Source organism: Astyanax mexicanus, chromosome 4, assembly GCF_023375975.1.
Source record: "Astyanax mexicanus isolate ESR-SI-001 chromosome 4, AstMex3_surface, whole genome shotgun sequence".
NCBI lineage: Eukaryota > Metazoa > Chordata > Actinopteri > Characiformes > Acestrorhamphidae > Astyanax > Astyanax mexicanus.
Window position 1 is genome coordinate 57,180,776 of NC_064411.1, and position 17,298 is coordinate 57,198,073.

Below are 17,298 nucleotides of genomic sequence, written 5' to 3' on the forward strand. Positions count from 1 at the left end.
AGTGTGAAGGTTCAATTAGCAGGGTAAGAGCACAGTTCTGCTCTAAATATTACAATGCACACAACATTATGGGAGACATACCAGAGTTCAAAAGAGGACAAATTGTTGGTGCACGTCTTGCTGGAGCATCTGTGACCAAGACAGCAAGTCTTTGTGATGCATCAAGAGCCACGGTATCCAGGGTAATGTCAGCGAGATACCACCAAGATGAACCAACCACATCCAACAGGATTAACTGTGGACGCTGTAAGAGGAAGCTGTCTGAAAGGGAAAAAAACATTTTTTCATCTGTTAGAAGGCGTGTCCACAAACTTTTGGACATAAAATTGTATTTAATGTTGCATAACTGCAACTCTTGGAGAACAAGGCCGCGGTTCTCCTCACTCCATCTCCAGTAATCTAATTACACCGCTAACGAGGTTAACGAGGTTAACGAGGAACTGACATTCTTCAGGCTGGTTTCTGAAAGGCTCATTGTGATTGGTTGAACAGCTCCAGCGGAGGCTCCTCCCCTGGGAACGCCCACGAAGGAGATGCTGCTGGACAGACAGAGGGAGTACAGGATGGCGGCTCTGAAGGCCAAACAAGCTGGAGAGATAGATCAGGCCAAGATGCACATCAAAACTAGCAAGGTAAGATCATTTTAAATATTAAATATTAATGTTAATAATTGGTCTTCACAGACTATGTAGCTAATCAGACAAAAAATATAATCTGAATTATGGGTGGGTTGGGAAATATACATTTTTCTATGAAGGAACATATAATAAATCATGTAGTAACTTAAAAACAGTGTTAAACAAACCTAAATATATAAAAATACTCTGTGAAGAAGCTTTTAGCTGCTTTTATCTGGGGCGGTCCTGATGAGTGCCAGTTCTATCATCATTATAATGTTTCCTCATTTGAGGATAATTTCAAAGTTCTTGAAATTATTTTTTTCGTATTAACCTTTTTCTTAGTCATTTTTTAGTTGAGTAGTTGTTGCTTCTCATAACCTGGATTCGAACATTACTCAAATATTCACTATTCACTGTATACCTGTAACTCTACCTCTTCACTACTTTACTTTAACTGATGCTCTCAAACACTTTATTAAGAGACAAGAAATTCAAGTAATTAACTCTTGATGAGTTCAGCACAGCTGTTAACTGAAAGCCTGAATTCCAGGAAACTCTACCTCATAAAACTGACTGAGAAAATCCAGCAGAGATGTTCAAAGAATGTGAAATATATAAAACATATTCTGCTTTTTTCAACACTTTTTTTCTTTACAATTTGTTTTTGTAATTCTTTATATTTCCAGTATGTATTTCCAAGAATTGACATTCACAATATACATTTTTTTCCTCTTTTCTATCACTTTTCTAAAATCACTATAAAAAGAAATAAAATATATGTTTTCTGGGTAGTAATTTAATCTGTTTGTGTTTCAATGAAATCTGGTCTTTCGTTCTTCATGTAAATTGTCCATTTTGACCATAGTTTTTGACTGACATTTTTTGACCATTTTTTCCATGACATATATTTCATTGACTATATTTATCCACTCTTCCATTACTGGGGGATCAGTTATATGCCATTTTTTGTTACAGCTTTTTACTTGCAATCAAAAGAATATTTCACAGATATCTATTTGATTCTATTGCTTGAGAACTGATCTCTCCTAAAACGAATATGTATTTATATATATATATATATATATATTTATATATATATATATGTTTTATATATTCATTTGAGTTATCTGTAATTTCCATCATATGTTTTTCTTGATAGTTTGGGTGATTTTTAACTGGTATTGTATATCACTATAAATAAAAGTAATCACTTTTAGCTGTTAAAACTGAATTTAACTGTGTTTTTGTATAGTTTTAGTGGATCATGCTGTTTAACCCAGTCCCACAGTTCAGTTCCTCATGTTCTGACTCACCCAGAGAGGAAATTGATGAAGTTATGTGAGGAATGTGAGGCTGGAACAGAGCAGTACTGTGAGTTTTTCTGATTTTCTGTTGATTCAGGGTTTTGACGCCGTAATCGAGGCTCTGGAGAAAGGTCAACCCATCGACCTGAACAGCCTTCCTCCCCGACTATCAACAGGTACGGGTTACAACACGAGCCTGAGTTACTTAGATAGATTATAACAGTTTAAAAACAGTTTAAAACATTAAAAACAGTGGTTTAATAGCATTAAATAGCGTTAGAGAGCGCCCCCTATGCTTTCTCTAGTGTATTACAGTCTGTCAGAATGAGTGTGTGGATCATATAAACATTATAAAGCATTATAGAGTGCCCCCTACGCTTCCTGTAGTGTATTACAGTAAATTCTGATTGTAATTATCACTGTGTTTTTGTTTCTCTCAGCTGTTACTGTAGTGAAAGAAGCTCCGGCTGTGCCAACCGTAAAAGTGTCTCCATCGCCATCCACTGAAGGGCAAGGTAAGTACTGAAGATGGCAATATTTGGCAACCAGAAAAAATTGGGCTAAAATAAATTTATATTTAGAATAGCACTGCTGAGGTAAGTGTATTATAAGAGTAGCACTGCTAAGGTAATTGTATGATTAGAATACTATTGATGTAAACTCATGATTAGAATAGTACTGCTGAGGTAAATAAATTATTAGAATAGCACTGTTGAGGTAAAAGTAGGATTAGAATAGCACTGCTGAGGTAAATGTGTGATTAGAATAAAAGAGCACCACTGAGGTGAATCTATGATTAGAATAGCAATGCTGAGGTAAATCTATAATTAGAATAGCACTGCTGAGGTAAATTAGAGTAAAAGAGCACTGCTGGGGTAAATGTGTAATTAGAATAAAAGAGCACTGCTGAGGTAAATGTGTAATTAGAATAAAAGAGCACTGCTGAGGTAAATGTGTAATTAGAATAAAAGAGCACTGCTGAGGTAAGTGTGTGATTAGAATAAAAGAGCACTGCTGAGGTAAATGCAGGATTAGAACAGTACTGCTGAGGTAAATATATGATTAGAATAACACTTCTGAAGTAAATGTATGATTACTATGCTTTTTGTAGAGTTTTTAGTTATATATATATATATATATTGTATTTTATGTTTTCTCTCCAGCAGCTGAGGCTCCTGTTAGCCAGGCTGGTCCAGTTCAGCCCAGATCGGTACTGGAAGCGCTGGAGCAGAGGATGGCCAAGTATAAGGAAGCCTGTGCTCAGGCTAAAGCCAGCGGAGACGAGCGCAAATCCCGCATGCACGACCGCATCGCCAAGGTGAGCTCACCTGTTACCAGGTTATAGAACTGCTAGATGGCATATTCTACCGAATTTTTGTCTCCAGGAAATTAAATGTAGAAATGTGCACATAAAATAACTTTAAAGTACATTTTATTATTAAGCACAGTGTCTTGTGCATTGAACTAATTGCAAAAGTAAGATATGTAATTAAAATCATTAATAAAAACTACTTAGAACACTGATAAAATAGCATTTGTTACCCATATAAACTATAAACTTTACCCTGAAATATAATTATTAAAATCATTCAGAGATAATTGTTTTTGCATTGTTGTGTGACTCCAAATCCCATCTATGCTTTAAAATATTTTTTCATAATAAATCCATAATATTTAAGTTAAAACACACATTTTAGTTGTGTCCCTGTGTTGTGGTTTCACTCAGTCCTGTTACCGAAACACATTACCCCTGAATCTGAAACATCTGGAACATTCTACAACAGGAAATCACATCTACAACAGGAAGTGACATCATTAGCTGGTTCTTCTGAAGATCATGGGAAGACCAGAATTAAAAGTTCCCTCATTAGTTTTTTTTTCTGTATATTTGATCTTATTGTAACGATGACTGAGTAGCTCAATCTCAACACTCACTCCTGTTACCTAAATTAATTCTTATATCTTATTGGTTTATTTTTAAAATACAAGTTTTGGGAAAATCACTAGAATAATAGAATGTGCTGCTTAGTGCCCTAATGCTGTTAGCATAGCCGCCACTTAGCTATTTTTCATGTTTTTGCTAATTCTATGCTAAAAACTCATTCCTGTTACTCAAAACTTAAAAAGTAACAGGAGTGAGTGCCAGTAACAGGAGTGATTTTTTTTGTCATAAATATGAATTATTTGAACAAGAAAATCAGAGAAATTAGTGAACTTGCTTTAAAACATGATTTTTAAATGTCACATGATTTTTCTAATCATATTCACATTAGAAACCTTGTAAAAAAATAAGTAAAGCTGCCTGAGATTAACCACTACATGTTTTGAATAATTAAATATGTGTTATTAGATTCAGAGGCAAAAAGAAAAATGATCAAAAATATGTTTAATTTGAAAGAGTTACAACAAACAAATGGCTCCCATTTGGTGTACAAAATTACATAAAAGTATACATATTTCTTGACGTTTTTACAGTTATTTGTGTGTTTTATATAGATTTAAATGTTATAAACTACACAAATAAGATATTAAATATGTTTCATTCAGTTTCATTAAGTTTTTAAACAGGCATTTTATTTTGTTTCTATCGACAGCAATACCAGAGTGCCATTCGCTCCCATAAAGCAGGACGACCTGTAAACTATGACGAGCTGCCGGTGCCACCAGGTCAGTGAACGTTTGTTTTTTTTTTGCAAAAATGACAGCAGTTACTGGTATTATATATTTCCACAGGACACTGCAACACTGCAAATACGACACTTTTAATACAGTGTAAAGTAGTCAATGCTACAGCTACAGTATGTCAGTATAAATTTCCTGTTCCCTCAAAATAACTTGTGGCCATTAAAATCTAAACCACTGGCAAATAAAGTCCAAAGGCCAAATTGTGTCCTAAACCCAGTTGAGCACCTGTGGGGCATCCTCGAGCACAATTACACTCTGCATTCTTTTACAGGATGCCCCACAGATGCTCATATGGGTTTAGATCTGGAGACATACCTGCCCAGTCCATCACCTTTAGCTTTAGCTTCTTTAGCTTCAGCTTAGCTTCTGCAAGGTGGTAAACTCTTATAGGTTTGTTTTATGGGTCATTTTTTAATGTTGGAAAAATGCTTTTAGAGTTCTTGTTCAGATATTAAAGCGATTTTCAGAGAACTTAAGTTAAAATTGTACAAAAACTCTCCTAATCCACAATATTTAAAAATATAGTAAAAATATAGTACTTTTGTACTAGAAGAAAGAATATAATAGGCTCATTTTAACCCCCAGTTGAGTTAAATAGGCTTTTTCTTGAATTTTGCGTATCATCTTAAATGACCTTAAAGGCTGATTAAACCCCCTGATGAGAGGGGTAGTTTGGGAGGAGGAGCACTGGGTGATGTATGGGTTTATTAGGGGAGGAACATCATCCTTGCCTATAGGTAAATATTACCCCAATAAATGTGTGTTTTTTTGTATTTTTTTTTTTTAAACAGTTTTGAAAGGTTTTTAAAAAAAATTAAGTAGGACTTTTATGTTACATTACTTCAAATAAACACAATTTAATTTAGCTAATAATGAAAAATATATATGTTTCATTTTTAGTGGCTGTTTAAAAGACTTGCCTATACTAAAAATACCAATATATTTAATAACAAAATATTAAATAAAGAGATTTCAGAGATTTTGATCAAGTGTGACCTTACTTTTTCATATGTTTTTCTTTACAGGTTTTCCTCCAATCCCAGGCCAGCAGGCAGCTGCACCTGAGCAGGGATTGGCTGCAGTGTTGGAAGCAGCCAATAAGCTGGCTTCAAATGAAGCAGACGCTGGAGATGAGGATGATGATGATGAGAATGAGGCTGTGGAGAAAGAAAAGAAGGAGAGCAAACAGGTCTGCCCCTTTATAAACTAATGGTTTAAAAATGGTTTTATATTGTTTTATGATTGATTACATACTCACAAATTAATAATGATTATATATATTTTTTTATGTATTGAGAGTTTAGAGGGGCTTCTTTCATTAATACCATATAATACCTGCGTAAATATCTCAGTACCATTACTGGAAAAAGAAAGAAGATCAAACATGGAGCTAAAAATTATTACTTTTTTTATTAATAATAAAATAAAATAAAAAAAACAAAAGGATTAACAATGTGGTGATGTTTATTCTTCATTCCAAATAAGAACTTTAATAATAATTTTAGTTTATGAAGCGAAACAGCCTTTGTAACCACCAGTTTAAGACGAACCGTCAAAACCTCAAATCATCATCAGCAGAAGGCACTACACAGCGGTGGTGGTCCCACAACCTAATTTTGTTGGTAAAACTCTGGCGAAAATATTCAAAATTAGGTCAACCAGTTGAACTTGTGAACTTGTGAACCAGTTCCAAGACAGTGGAAAAGCGCTGTAAATGAATCAGCTCAGGAATCGAGTGCAAATTGGAATTAATGATTCTAAACATGTGTTGATTTGAGGCTCTGAGCCGTGGGGAAACTCAGAGACAACACAGAGCTCTCCTCAGACACTGGATTATACTTCAGAAACTGAAAACTAAAGAGAAATAAAGCAGTAAAACAGCCGCAGAAACTTACTGGGAAACAATTTCTGAAGACGATATTATTATTATTATTAATATTAACAGTTTTTTATACTGTGGATTAATCACAAATCCTCACCATAGAGCGACGACCCTGCAGTTTTAACTAACGCAAGCATTTCTTTCTAGATCTTCCTAGACATACAGTTTTTTTGTGAATTTGTACTTTAATTTAAAGCAAAACTGTATATAAGAAAACTATGTATGTGTGTGTATATATATATATATATATATATATATATATATATATATATATATATATATATATATATATATACTAACTAATCCTCAGATTAAAGCTACAGCAGCAGAAAGCCAGAAGAAGCCGACGGTGGCAGTCTCTCCTACAGTTCAGCCTCCTAAGAGAACCCCCTCAGCATCTCCAGACCAAACAGCCAAGAGCGAGACTCTCTCAAACACAGGTCAGTACACACGCTGTACACACGCATTTCTGGACAAGCTGCTAGATTTCCACTGTGCAACACCTTTGCAATCAACAACCAGAGCCAGATCCCCCTATACACTTATTACACATGCTTCATAGACCTTCTAAAACTAATGAGATTCCCATGTCTTTCTCTTGTTTCAAGTTATGAGAATTATATCCCATATCAATCAGAATAAATGACTCCTTTAGAACAGGAAAAGACGCTAAAAAAAGGACTTATAAGCACGAGATATTTATTAAACACAGAGTGATCTATTTTAAGCGTTTATTTCTTTTATTGTTGATTGAATGATTATGGCGCTTACAGCCAATGAAAACCCCAAAATCAGTGTCTCAGAAAATTTGAATATTATATAATAAGACCAACTAGTACTTTTGCTAAGCAGTGTGGGCAGTGTGCCAAATCCTGCTGGAAAATGAAATCCGCATCTCCAAGCAAACCATTACTGATCATAGTAAATTTTACATTTTCAAGCTGCTCGAGGTCTAGTGTGAAGTTTCCAACAATCAGTGATGGTTTACGGAGATCAGGATTTCATTTTCCAGCAGGACTTGGCACACTGCCCACACTGCTTAGCAAAAGTACCAATAGGTCTTATTATATAATATTTAAATTTTCTGAAACTCTGATTTTTGGGTTTTTATTGGCTGTAAGCTTCATAATCATCAACAATAAAATAAATAATCGCTGCACCATTTAAGGTGGCAAAAAGATCTGAACATAACTGTGATCAACCAGAAGCTATGCTGGCTTCTTTTTCTTCTATCCCACCTTACGTGCTGCTCTAGCTGTTAAATAATTGGTGTTTTTGCAGCTGTTTATTTGATGATGATTTCCTGTTCCACCTTAAATAGGGAAGGCGTGCAGTTCAAGGGCTACAACTGCTTTTATTTGCATTATACTTATTATCCCACCTTAAATTCTATGTGTGCATTGTTACAATGTGTTTATATGGGCATTTAAATAACTCCGGTACTTACTTAAAGCAGTATATAACAGAGTATATACCATAGCAACGCCACCTAGTACATTTTTTTTCAGAAACAGCCTAGAAACACCTTAGCAACAGCCTGTAGCAATATCTTAGGAACTGTTTAGCAACCATCAATAACAATAACACCATGGAAACCACCTTGCAACACCGTAGAAACCAGTGGAATCCACATTAGTGCATTGATTCTCTGTTTCTCTTAGGAAATTAGTTTTTTTTTAGTTGTTGTTCTTATATATTTTTTATTTCTAGTCGTTTATTAAATATTATAAAGTATCTTATCCCTCCTCCCTACAGCCAGTCAGCAGCTGGAGTTTCTGGAGGGTCGTAAGAAGCAGTACATGAAGGCGGCGCTTCAGGCGAAGCAGAAGAACGACGTGGAGCAGGCCAAGCTCCACCTCCGCACCGCCAAGAGCTTCGACCCCATGATCGAAGCGGCACGCAGCGGCAAAGCTGTGGACATCAGCAAGGTGAGGAACCGGCTTTAACCTCATTAATAACTTCATTTTTACTGTTTTAATCCTGATTTACTGTCAGAGGCGATTCTAGGATCAGAGTTTTAGGACTTTCTACACCATCCCAGGAGAAAGATATAGAATAATTTAGATTTAAAGGAGAACTACTGTGTAAAATTGACTTTTAGTGTAGTAAAACATGATTAAAACTATTAACCTTTGTTAGAAAGCTCTCCTCCGCTCTCCTGCAGTTTCCTGAGATCCAGTAATTTTATGCATTTTCTCCAAACATGCTTTAGAATAAATTATATGGTGCATATTTTGCCCCTGCAGATAATTTACTTTTTACACTGTTATCCAGCTTAAAGTAGCTCCACACTTCACTCGTAGAATCCGGAGAGCCCTGACATTTAAAACAAGGTATTAATAACAATAATAAGATGCAAAAAAACAACTAATTACATAAACATTGCTCAAAAAGTTTTACTATTCGTTCTCTATTCTCTAATTGTGACTTAAATTTAAGATGCCGGCGCCGTGGGTTTTAAACAGTGTTTTTAATAAACTTTTTGTGCACTTTTTAAGTTATTAATGCCTGGTTTTAAATGTCAGGGCTCTCCGGATTCTACCAATGAAGTTTGAAGCTACTTTGAGCTGAATAACGGTGTAAAAATGTGATTTATCTGCAGGGTAAAATATGCCCCATTTTTGTTAACATACTAACATTAGCAGCAAGCTAGCTAACATACAAAGTTTAGCTAGCTTAAACAAGCTAGCTAACATTACCAGGGATAGAACTAAGGTTAGCAGAGAGCTAGCTAACATTAGCAAAGAGTTAGCTAATGTACGAACTTGAGCAGTGAGCTAGCTAACATACTAATGTTAACATACTAACGTTATCAGGGATATAGAACTAAGGTTAGTGGAGATATAACTAACATTAGCAGTGAGGTAGCTAACGTACTAACTTTAGCTATCTTAAACAAGCTAGCTAACGTTACCAGAGATAGAATTAAGGTTATCGGAGAGCTAGCCAACATTAGCAACGAGTTAGCTAATGTACTAACTTTAGCTAGCTAACGTTACCAGGGATATAGAACTAAGGTTAGCGGAGATATAGCTGACATTAGTGGTGTGGTAGCTAACATACTAACATTAGCGGAAAGCTAGCTAACATTAGCGGTGAGTTAGCTAACATTCTAACATTAGCGGAAAGCTAGCTAACATTAGCGGTGAGTTAGCTAACATTCTAACATTAGCGGAAAGCTAGCTAACATTAGCAGTGAGTTAGCTAGCATACTAACGTTAGTAGCAAGCTAGCTAACATACTAACTTTAGCTAGCTAAAGCGAGCTAGCTAACGTTGCCAGCGATAGAAATAAGGTTAGCAGAGAGCTAGTTGACATTAGCAGTGAGGTAGCTAACGTACTAACTTTAGCGGCGAGCTAGCTAACATACTAACTTTAGCTAGCTAACGTTACCAGGGATATAGAACTAAGGAGATAGTGGATTAGTGGAGATATAGCTGACATTAGCTGTGAGATAGCTAACATACTAACATTAGCGGAAAGCTAGCTAACATTAGCGGCGAGTTAGCTAACATAATATCATTAGTGGAAAGCTAGCTAATATAAGCAGCAAGCTAGCTAACATACTAACTTTAGCTAGCTTAAGCAAGCTAGCTAACGTAACTAGGGATAGAACCTAGGTTAGCAGAGAGCTATCTAATATTAGCAAAGAGTTAGCTAATGTACTAACTTGAGCGGTGAGCTAGCTAAGATACTAACATTAGCAGAAAGTTAGCTTACATTAGCCGCTTTTTAGCTAACATAATATCATTAGTGGAAAGCTAGCTAATATAAGCAGCAAGCAACACTAACTTTAGCTAGCTAAAGCGAGCTAGCTAATGTTATCAGCAATAGAAATAAGGTTAGCAGAGACCTAGCTAACATTGATGGTAAATTAGCTAACATACTATTGTTAGCAGAAAGCTAGCTACATTTACTGTGGAGAGAAGTAAAAGAATTTTGACTACACTTTTGGGTCTTAAATTGTGTTTATTGAGGTCTTTTAAAAAGGTATTTAAAAAAGGATTAAATTTGACTTTTCAAATGGTGCAAGAACCCAGCGCTATGTAATTCTATATGTGTCCCTTAATCATGCTGAATCTGCTGTAGAACCGGTTTACTGTTGTAAACAGATATATGATACACAGGTGTATGTGTGTGTGTGTGTGTGTGTGTGTGTCCCCTCAGGTCCCCTCTCCTCCCGGTGAGGAGGATGATGATTTTATTCTGGTTGATCACAGTGATGTTCAGATCTCAGAGAAGTCTGAGGAGGTTTATACTCAGCTCAGTAAGATCCTGAAGGAGCAGCATGAGGTACCAGTGATACACAGCATTAATAACAGTTATTACATTGATTATAACAGGTTATTGTATAATCTCTGTGTAGCAGAGGTGAGTAGAGAAGTTAAAATCTCAAGAACTCAAGTAAAAGTACTGTTACTTTAAATTAGTGCTGGGCGATTATGGCCTAAAAAAAATTATCTTCAGTTTTTTCTCAAGAATCTGATTTTCTATTATAATCGATTATTTTCCCCCCTACTAAAAATCAAACTACAGATGACAAAGAAATGGCGCTGACCTCGTATCTCCAGACAACCGACTGACAGATGCTGGATTATATTTCAGATCGCGGGTTTCCGACTGAAAATTGAGAACGATTCACACAAGAAACTGTCAAGGAGATATTATTGCTGTTTTTCACCATTAATAGTGAAATATATGACGCTGCAGTTTTTAAAAACAGTAGAATTTATTTCTAGATAAATATACGCTTTTAAGTGCTGGAACTTTTTTCAGTACTCTGAGGAATGTTTAGTAAATATGCGCGGGTTAATCTGTGGGAGTCGCCGGTAACTAGGGTAAGACGGTTAAACACTTCAGAAATGAGGAGCGTTTTCTGATATTTTAGATTAAAAAGATAAAATGTCTGTATGTAAAGATGTAAAATCGTGATTACTCCATTAATTAAACTATAATTGGAATTAACCAAATTAATCGTAAAAAGCGCCCAGCACTACTTCAAATAATAGTCAAGTAGTATGTCATTTTTTAAGCTTGTGAATTTTACATTTGTTTCACATTTGCGCTTGTAAGAAGTACATTTACACAAGATAAATGTTAAATGTTTTTCACCTGGTATTTTTGCACCCCCGATTTTTGTCATTGATGTGACGCCATAAAGTAGAAGTTAAAGTTCTCATTTGCTTTAATTAAATGTGTAATTTTTATTCTTTATTCTTCAGAAATGTATGACCATCTCCAAGCAGTTCACTCACATGGGGAACATCACAGAAACCACCAAGTAATAAAATACTGTATATTTATAATATATAATATAATAATATAATTCTGAGTTTGTGGTGATCTGATTCAGAGTGTAGATTCTTTATTAAAGTAGATATTAGTAAAATTGTTGTTCTGATAGATTTGAGAAGATGGCGGATAGATGTAAGAAGAGTCTGGAGATTCTGAAACTGGCTCAGAACCGCGGCCTAGAACCACCTAAACACCACTTCGAGGAGAGAACCTACCGCACCGTCAGGTCAGCTGATTTTATACCCTTTCATTTACAAATAGTCTATAGTTCAAACTGTTCCCTGGACTAAATCATCTATCAACTCCACAACAACCACCTAGCAACCCTACAGCGCCCATCTAATAACCAACCAATCAGCAACTCCACAACAACCACCTAGCAACCCTACAGCGCCCATCTAATAACCAACCAATCAGCAACTCCACAACAACCACCTAGCAACCCTACAGCGCCCATCTAATAACCAACCAATCAGCACCTCCACAACAACCACCTAGCAACACTACATCATTCATCTAGTAAGCAACCACCTAGAATCCACTAAGTAACTCCACAGCTACCACCTAGCAACATTACAGTGTCCAAATAGTAAGCAATAACTCAGCAACTCCACAGCAACCATCTAACAACACTACAGCGTCCGTCTAATAACCAATCACCTAGCAACTCCACAACAGCCACCTAGCAACACTACAGCGTTCATTCAGTAAGCAATCACTTAGCAACTCCATAACAACCACCTAGCAACACTACAGCATTCATATAATAACCAACCAGTCAGCAACTTCACAACAACCACCTAATAACACTACAGCACTCATCTATTAAGCAACCACCTAGCAATCACTCAGCAACTCCTCAGCAACCACCTAACAATACTACAGTGTTCATCTAGTAAGCAAACACCTGATAACTCCACTGCAACCACCAAGCAACACAATAGCATTAATCTAGTAAGCAAACATCTAGCAACTCCACAGCAACCACTTAACAACACAACAGCGTCCATCTAGTAAGCAACCACTCGGCAACTCCACAGCAACCACTTAGAGATTACTCAGCAACTCCGCAGCAACCACTTAGAGATTACTCAGCAACTCCACAGCAACCATCTAACAACACTACAGCTTCCAACCACCTAGGATCCACTAAGCAACTCCGCAGCAACCACCTAGCAACACTACAGCGTTCATCTAGTAAGCAAGCACTCAGCAACTCCACAGCATCCACCTAACAACACTACAGCACTTAATATTCTTGTTCTCTGTTACAGAATATTTCCGGAGCTCAGCAGCACCGATATGGTAGTGATAATCGTACGAGGCATGAACCTTCCTGCTCCTTCAGGTAAGACTGCGTTAACAACATTCTGTTGTTATATAGAGTTAATTACAGGTAGACACTCTCACTGACCACTGACTTTATTATTGTTTATTTGGGTTTAGTATTCTAATGTTATATAAAGTTAATTACAGGTAGACACTCTCACTGATCACTGACTTTATTAATGTTTATTTGGGTTTAGTATTCTAATGTTATATAGAGTTAATTACAGGTAGACACTCTCACTGACCACTGACTTTATTAATGTTTATTAGGGTTTAGTATTCTAATGTTATATAAAGTTAATTACAGGTAGACACTCTCACTGATCACTGACTTTATTAATGTTTATTTGGGTTTAGTATTCTAATGTTATATAGAGTTAATTACAGGTAGACACTCTCACTGATCACTGACTTTATTATTGTTTATTTGGGTTTAGTATTATAATGTTATATAGAGTTAATTACAGGTAGACACTCACTGATCACTGACTTTATTAATGTTTATTTCGGTTTAGTATTCTAATGTTATATAGAGTTAATTACAGGTAGACACTCTCACTGATCACTGACTTTATTAATGTTTATTTCGGTTTAGTATTCTAATGTTATATAGAGTTAATTACAGGTAGACACTCACTGATCACTGACTTTTTTCTTTATGCTTATTTGTGTTTAGTATTCTAATGTTATATAAAGTTAATTACACGTAGACACTCTCACTGATCACTGACTTTATTAATGTTTATTTCGGTTTAGTATTCTAATGTTATATAGAGTTAATTACAGGTAGACACTCACTGATCACTGATTTTTTTCTTTATGTTTATTTGTGTTTAGTATTCTAATGTTATATAGAGTTAATTACAGTTAGAGACTCTCACTGATCACTGACTTTATTAATGTTTATTAGGGTTTAGAATTCTAATATTATATAGAGTTATATAAAGTAAGTGTGGTTTTGGGTATGTAGGGTATATAACAGTAGTATTTGCTGATCGGAGCTTCTGCTTTATGTTCTGTGGTCTGTTTACAGTTTCAGCACATGGTTTTTATCAGTCATGTGATTTTATAGGTCAGCTGACCTGCAGCACAGAGAGTCAGCTGATCTCTTAAAGGAACAGCAGATCGTAAATATACTGATACTACAGACTGAACTCAGATATATATTTATATATATTTTTTTTTTATATTTTAACGTTACATTAATGTTTTATATTTGAAAAGTGCAGTGAAAATTCTGTTTAAGTGGAATAGAAAATCTGTATGAGTGTAACCAAAAATTTGTATAAATTATATATAAGTGAAATAAAAATTCGACATAAATTCCAAATAAGTTGAATTAAAATCTATATAAAGAGATTATTCTACAGTGCAATATAATTTTGTTTAAGTGGAATATAAATTATATGAGTGGAATAAAAGGTCTGTTTAAGTGGAATGAAAACATTCTGTAATAATTCTGTATCTGTGGGGAATTGTTTTATACAAATCCTATATGTGGAATTAATTTTATATATGTGAAATAAAAAAAAATCTATGTAGGCGAAATAATGTTTTTATATATATATATATAAATTCTCTCTGTGTAGAATAAACAATTCACATAATTTTATAGACGTGGAATAAAATTCTATTTTAATTCTGTATACGTACAGTGAAAATTATATTTTAATTCTATATAATTAGAATAGAAATTCTATATATGAGTAGAATAAACATTATGTGTAAATTATATATGTGGAACAAAAAGTGCAATAAAAAAATGTAAATTAGTGGAATAATATAAATATAACTTCTATAAAAGTGGACTATATATTATTTATTAATTATTTTTATTCCTAAATTAATTAATTTATTTATAATATAAATGTATTCATTTATTTATTTATTTATTTATTCATGTACATTTTATATACTTATGTTTTATTAATTAGTGTAATTGACAATGTTAATTGTTTTCACTATTTATTAGCCTGTAATCAGAGTGAGAAAAGTGTGGAAATATATAAATATATATGTTTATGTATTTTTTTGTGTGTGTCTTTATTAATGTAGGTGTTGCATCCAATGACCTGGATGCTTTTGTGAAGTTTGATTTTCCGTATCCCAGTTCAGTGAGTATCTTCATCCACAACCCAGTATATAAACACACATTAATAATCTATACCTTAATAAATCTATTTCATACAGTCTGTTCAAACGTTTGTCTCAATACTTTTGACCGTATGGTGTATGATGTTTAATTTTAGGATCAGCCTCAGAAACACAAAACTACAGTCATCAAAAACACCAACAGCCCAGGTAGGAGCTGTTTCTGTTTATATTTATGTAATATATTGATCTAATATCATATTTATGTAATATATTGTTCTAATCACATTTATCTAATATATTTATTTAATATCATATTTATCTTATATATTGACCTAATCAGTGACCTAATGACCTAATCACATCTATTATATTGATCTAATCATATTTATGTAGTATATTAATCTAATATCATATTTATGTAATACATTGATCTAATATCACATTTATATAATATATTTATCTATCACATGTATGTGATATATTTATTTAATGTCATATTTGTCTTATATATTGATCTAATATCATATGTATGTAATATATTGATATAAAATCATATTTCAGTAATATATTGATCTTAATATCATATTTATATAATATGTTTATCTGTCATGTTTATGTAATATATTTATTTCATATCATATTTACCTTATATATTGATCTAATCATATTTATCTATAAAATTGATCTAATATCATATTTATATAATATAATATGATACTAGTTAGAACATGCATGTTAACTGCAAACATAAACAATTATACAAAAATCTTAGTATTATAATACAGATTTTTATTATCATTAGTAAAATTGTTGTTTGATGCAGATTATATTTATATGTATTTTTGTTTGTGTGTAGAATATAACCAGAGCTTCACTCTGAACATTAACCGGAATCACCGCGGCTTCAGGAGAGTCGTTCAGTCTAAAGGCCTGAAACTGGAGCTCTTCCACAAAGGGTTCGTCCATAAACTTCATTCTGTACATATATTTGTATATTTTCTTACATACAGTTGCAGGAAAAAGTATGTGAACCCTTTGGGATTATACTTGTATTTCTGCATAAATTGGTCATTAAATGTGTTCTGATCTTCATCTACGTCCCAACAATAGACAAACACAGTCTGATTAAACTAAAACATATAAATATATAAAATAAAATATGTTTGCATGGTTTAATTGAACACAGCATGTTAATATTCACAGTGAGAGTAAATAAAAGTATGTGAATCTCTGGATTTAATAACTGGTTGATCCTCCTTTAGCAGCAAAATCCTCAACCAATGGTTTCCTGTAGCTGCAGATCAGACCTGCAGAACGGTCAGGAGGAGTTCTGGATCATTCCTCTTCACTAAACTGTTTCAGTTCAGCTATAATATTATGGGATATCTGGTGTGAATCTCTCTCTTGAGGTCATGATGCTGCAGCATCTCAGTTGGGATCAGGAGGTCAGGACTCTCCAGAAGGAGTATTTATTTATTTTCTTCTGTTGAAGTCGTTCGGTTGTTGATTTACTTCTATGTTTTGGGTCGTTGTTCTGTTGCATCATCCGTCCTCTGTTGAGCTTCAGTTGGAGACAGATGGTCTTAAATTTTCCTGTAAAATGTAAACTTGTTAAACTTGGGAATTCATTTTTACGTTGATGACGGCAAAATCCGTGCAGACCCTGAGGCAGCAAAGCAAAGCAGCCCCAAACCATGATGCCCCCTCCACCATGTTTCACAGTTTGGATGAGGTTTTGATGATGGTGTGCTGTGCGTTGTGTGTTTTCCTTTCAAACAACTCAGTTTTGGTTTTATCTGTCCACAGTATATTTAGCCAGTAGTGCTGTAGTGGAACATCCAGATGCTCTTTTGCAAACTGCTGACTACTTTTATGAATATGCAAATTTCATTTTCCAGCAGGACATTTATATATATGTTTGTGTATGTGTGCTGCAGTGGTTTCCTGAGGAGTGATAAGCCAATAGGAACAGCTCTTGTTAAGCTGGAGAAGTTGGAGACTGAGAGTGAAGTGCGGGAGATAGTGGAGGTAAGCAGAAACGCTTTATATTTATATTATACATTGCAAAAGTATTGCAAACTTATATTAA

The 17,298-nt window shown here is 34.4% G+C and overlaps 1 protein-coding gene across 8 annotated transcripts in view; it reads left to right on the top strand.

Annotated features, from left to right (window-relative positions):
• Window positions 1-17,298, top strand: part of cc2d1b (coiled-coil and C2 domain containing 1B) — a 33,322-nt gene that overhangs the window by 11,063 nt on the left and 4,961 nt on the right. For 7 of the 8 annotated variants that reach the window (XM_022668300.2, XM_049478916.1, XM_022668299.2 and 4 more), the window contains 16 exons: window positions 493-632; window positions 2,022-2,100; window positions 2,365-2,439; window positions 3,088-3,242; window positions 4,519-4,591; window positions 5,635-5,798; window positions 6,802-6,931; window positions 8,247-8,419; window positions 10,659-10,784; window positions 11,714-11,772; window positions 11,896-12,012; window positions 13,061-13,134; window positions 15,171-15,229; window positions 15,365-15,416; window positions 16,066-16,165; window positions 17,147-17,237. In XM_022668300.2, the coding sequence (XP_022524021.2) occupies window positions 493-632; window positions 2,022-2,100; window positions 2,365-2,439; window positions 3,088-3,242; window positions 4,519-4,591; window positions 5,635-5,798; window positions 6,802-6,931; window positions 8,247-8,419; window positions 10,659-10,784; window positions 11,714-11,772; window positions 11,896-12,012; window positions 13,061-13,134; window positions 15,171-15,229; window positions 15,365-15,416; window positions 16,066-16,165; window positions 17,147-17,237 (1,667 nt within the window). The remainder of the gene's footprint in view (window positions 1-492; window positions 633-2,021; window positions 2,101-2,364; window positions 2,440-3,087; window positions 3,243-4,518; window positions 4,592-5,634; window positions 5,799-6,801; window positions 6,932-8,246; window positions 8,420-10,658; window positions 10,785-11,713; window positions 11,773-11,895; window positions 12,013-13,060; window positions 13,135-15,170; window positions 15,230-15,364; window positions 15,417-16,065; window positions 16,166-17,146; window positions 17,238-17,298) is intronic. The other variant, XM_022668302.2, reaches the window with a different exon arrangement.